Raw genomic sequence first — 4,961 nt, forward strand, 5'->3', positions numbered from 1 at the left:
ATTATACTTTACTCAACAAAGACGACATAACGTCGCCAAAGCTCACCTTTAAGCATTCATCCATCCATTTCCTACGGCTTGTCCCTTTTTACTGTGATGAAGTGGCGACTTGTCCAGGGTGTACCCCGCCTTCCGCCCGATTGTAGCTGAGATATAGGCTCCAGCGCCCCCGTGCTACCCCCAAGAGAATAAGCGGTAGAAATGGATGGATGGATTGTCCCTTTTTGGGGTCGCTGGAGCCTATCTCAGCTGCATTCGGGCGGAAGGCGGGGCACACCCTGGACAAGTCGCTACCTCATCACAGGACCAACATTGGTAAAAATATAATAAAGCTATTATGTGGCAGCGTAGGAGAAAGTAGCACTTTTGCACCTCATTGTACATAAGCGTGATGCGTTCAAGGACCCCAAAATTATGTTAGAAACAGGAGTTGTCTGCATTTTTTAAAGACAGTATAGACAACTCCCAGGAAATAAAGTGACACGAGTGACACTTCCCCTGTCATCATTTTCAAAATGAAGGAGGCTGATTTCAATACCGGTAATTTGAAATCGCATAAAGGGAAGAAGATTAAGAGCTATTCAGTAGGATTTAAGGTCCAAGCTTACATCACACTAAAATTTTTACTGCATGCCTTTGGTAAGTGCCGGAGTGAGAAGAGGTTTTAAAATAATTAGCACATGCTAACTTTTACCGCATGCCTTTGGTAAGCGCAGGAGTGAGAAGAGATTTTAAATTAATTAGCGCCCCGGCGGAAATTCAAGGAAATACTGTATATTAATAATTATGTTATTATGATCGGTGTATTAGTTGATCTTTATTTTACATTTTGATATTTATATTTAGATCATTAATGACAGGTTATATTCCTATTCTGTCCACTTTATTTTGAAAACAGTTTTTTTTTTAACAAATGCAAATTATTTAGGGAGGTTGTCTAGATATGTTGTAGATTAAAAGGGGTGAGATGGGGCAGGGGGGTCCCCAAAATGTGGATTTTTGCCAATGCCTATCCACGCTTGTAACATTGTCTTTGAATGAAATTGCTGCGTCACGCTGTAAAAAGTCCCTCGGCTTCTAACTCGCACAGGAGAGAGATTGAACCCTTCTGATTAAAAGTTATTCACAGAGTTTTAATAACTGCTCCGGTTTTGATTTTACGCGCCTTCAAAGAACCCCCTAAAAAATGTCATTTTTGCCTCTTAGTGCTGTAATTTGACCCCCTTAAAATGCTTCAAAGTGCAAGTTAAAGCTCTACTATGCACAGCGAAAGCCATTTATCAACAACATCCAGAAACGCCGAGCTATAATTTGACCCCCTTAACATGCTTCAAAACTCACCAAATTTTACACACACATCAGGACTGGCGAAAATTGCCATCTAATAAAAAACCAAACCCCAAAAATACAAATTGCGCTCTAGCGCCCCCTAGGAAAAAACTGACAAAACTACTTGTAACTCTCGTTAGGAAGGTCATACAGACATGAAACAAAAACCTTTATGTAGGTCTAACTTACACCTACATTTCATACACTTACTTCCTTCAGCAAAAATCAACAGGAAGTTGGCAAAAACCCCTTCAAAACAAATTTTTCCTAAAGAATGTAATTTTTGCCAGTTTGTCGATGTTAAGATATTACGCCGAGTTGGTAAGTCTGTTTGCTAATAGTAGCTACTATCCTTGCATCTTCTAACACTTATCCGGGTTTGGGTCGCGGGGGCAGCAGCCAAAGCGGGCCCGACCAACGCTGCTTGCAGCTTTAATTTCTGAAGGAAATTGCCGCGTCACGCTGTAAAAAGTCCCTCGGCTTCTAACTCACACAGGAGAGGGATTGAACCCTTCTGATTAAAAGTTATTCACAGAGTTTTAATAACTGGTCCAGTTTTGATTTTACGCGCCTTCAAAGAACCCCTGCGCAAAGTTTCCTAAAAAATTTCATTTTAGCCTCTTTGAGCTGTAATTTGACCCCCTTAAAATGCTTCAAAGTGCAGGTTAAAGCTCTACTATGCAAACCGAAAGCTATTTATCAACGCCGAGCTGTAATTTGACCCCCTTAACATGCTTCAAAACTCACCAAATTTTACACACACATCAGGACTGGCGAAAATTGCCATCTAATAAAAAAACAAAACCCAAAAATACAAATTGCGCTCTAGCGTCCCCTAGGAAAAAACACAGACAAAACTACTTGTAACTTTTGTTAGGAAGGTCATACAGACATGAAACAAAAACCTCTATGTAGGTCTAACTTACACCTACATTTCATTCACTCACTTCCTTGAGCAAAAATCAACAGGAAGTTGGCAAAAACCCCTTCAAAACAAAATGTTCCTAAAAAAGGTAATTTTTGCCAGTGTGTCGATGTTAAGATATAACGCCGAGTTGGTAAGTCTATCTGTTTGCTGATAGTAGCTACTATCCATGCATCTTCTAACGCTTATTTGGGTCGCGGGGGCAGCAGCCAAAGCGGGCCTGACCAACGCTGCTTGCAGCTTTAATTTTTGAATGAAATTGCCGCGTCACGCTGTAAAAAGTCCCCCGATGAATGAAAATAGCCCCAAATGATATGAAGTGTATGTTTTAATATTCTTTGAAGCATCCAAACAAACACACACACACACACACACACAAAACAAACACACACACACACACCTTGCCCACAAAACAAGTTGTGTGTTTCATGTAGGAGCTCCCCTGCGGCCCAAAAGCCTACCTTGACTGCACAAGAGAGAGAGAACGAGAGAAAGAAAGAGAAAGAAAGAGAGAGAGAGTGAAGACAACAATAACGCCTGCAACAATAAAGTCCAGATCACTGCAGAGGTAGGATGTGATGAGAAAGGAGGCGGGGCCACAATCAAGCGTCCGGTCAGCCTCAGGGCTCCTTGATGGACTTCTTCTTTGGTTGAAAGGTCACTTGCAATAAATAGAGTCGCCGCGGCGGTCACTGGTTGGCGGCGCAGGCCAGCGTCCAGGCGGGCAGGCAGTAGGCGTAGGGGTAGTAGTAGGAGGGCTGCAGGGAGAGCAGCGGGGGCCGCAGCACCTCCCCCGGCCCGTACTGTCTCTGGTCGTCCCGCACCAGCACTTTCACCGCCACCTTCTTGGCGGCCGGCGTGGACGCCATCAGGTCGGCCGCCATCTGCCGGCGCTTGGTCTTGTAGCGGCGGTTCTGGAACCAGATCTTCACCTGAGTCTCTGTCAGCTTGAGGGAGGCGGCCAGGTCGGCCCGCTCCGGCCCGGACAGGTAGCGCTGGTGGTTGAAGCGGCGCTCCAGCTCGAAGACCTGGGCGTGCGAGAAGGCCGCCCGGGAACGTTTCTTCCTCTGCTTGGGCTGCTCGCCGCTCTTCTCCTCCTGGGTGCTCGAATCTGCAATTGACACGCTTATTAACGCATGTCATAGCCACCTATTGACACATGTAATAAACATGTCATAGACACTTAATTACACATGTAATAAACATGTCATAGACACTTAATTACACATGCAATTAACATGTCAGACACCTACTAACACATGTAGTAAACATGTCATAGACACTTAATTACACATGTAATAAACATGTCATAGACACTTAATTACACATGCAATTAACATGTCAGACACCTACTAACACATGTAGTAAACATGTCATAGACACTTAATTACACATGTAATAAACATGTCATAGACACTTAATTACACATGCAATTAACATGTCAGACACCTACTAACACATGTAATAAACATGTCATAGACACTTAATTACACATGTAATAAACATGTCATAGACACTTAATTACACATGCAATTAACATGTCAGACACCTACTAACACATGTAGTAAACATGTCATAGACACTTAATTACACATGCAATAAACATGTCAGACATCTATTAACATATGTAATAAACATTTCATAGACACTTAACAACACATGTAATAAACATGTCATAGGCACTTAATAACATGCAATAAACATGTCAGTCACCTATTAACACAGGTAATAAACATGTTATAGACACTTAACACATGTAATAAACATGTCATAAACACCTATTAACACAGGTAATAAACATGTCATAGACAATAACACATGTAATAAACATGTCATAGACACTTAACACAGGTAATAAACATGTCATAGACAATAACAGATGTAATAAACATGTCAGAGACCTATTAACACAGGTAATAAACATGTCATAGACACTTAATTACACATGCAATAAACATGTCAGACACCTATTAACATGTACTAAACATGTCAGACACCTATTAACATATGTAATAAACATTTCATAAACACTTAATAACATATGCAATAAACATGTAAGACACATTAACACATACAATAAACTGTCATAGACACTTAACACATACAATTAACATGTCAGACACCTATTAACACAAGTAATGAACATGTCATGGACACTTAATATGCAATAAACATGTCAGACACCTATTAACACATGTAATAAACATGTCATAGACACTTAATATGCAATAAACATGTCAGACACCTATTAACACATGTTATAGACATGTCATAGACACTTAACACATGCAATTAACATGTCAGACACCTATTAACACAAGTAATGAACATGTCATAGACACTTAATATACAATAAACATGTCAGACACCTATTAACACATGTAATAGCCATGTCATAGACACTTAACACATGCAAAAATCTTGTGTGACACCTATTAACACGTGTCAAACATGTCATAGACACTTAATTACACATGCAATAAACATGTCAGACACCTATTAACACATGTAATAAACATGTCAGACACCTATTAACACATGTCATAAACATGTCAGACACCTATTAACACATGTAATAAACATGTCAGACACCTATTAACACATGTAATAAACATGTCATAGACACTTAATAACACATGCAATAAACATATCAGACACCTATTAACCCATGTAATAAATATATCGCAGACACATAACACGTCATAAA

General features: G+C 40.3%; 1 protein-coding gene across 1 annotated transcript in view; it reads right to left on the bottom strand.

Annotated features, from left to right (window-relative positions):
- Window positions 1–2,581: 2,581 nt before the first annotated feature.
- Window positions 2,582–4,961, bottom strand: part of nkx3-2 (NK3 homeobox 2) — a 12,305-nt gene continuing 9,925 nt past the window's right edge. Inside the window, exon 2 of the mRNA XM_061891592.1 lies at window positions 2,582–3,365. Coding sequence (XP_061747576.1) covers window positions 2,944–3,365 — 422 coding nt within the window. The 3' untranslated portion in view covers window positions 2,582–2,943. The remainder of the gene's footprint in view (window positions 3,366–4,961) is intronic.

Source organism: Nerophis ophidion, linkage group LG29 (assembly GCF_033978795.1).
Source record: "Nerophis ophidion isolate RoL-2023_Sa linkage group LG29, RoL_Noph_v1.0, whole genome shotgun sequence".
NCBI lineage: Eukaryota > Metazoa > Chordata > Actinopteri > Syngnathiformes > Syngnathidae > Nerophis > Nerophis ophidion.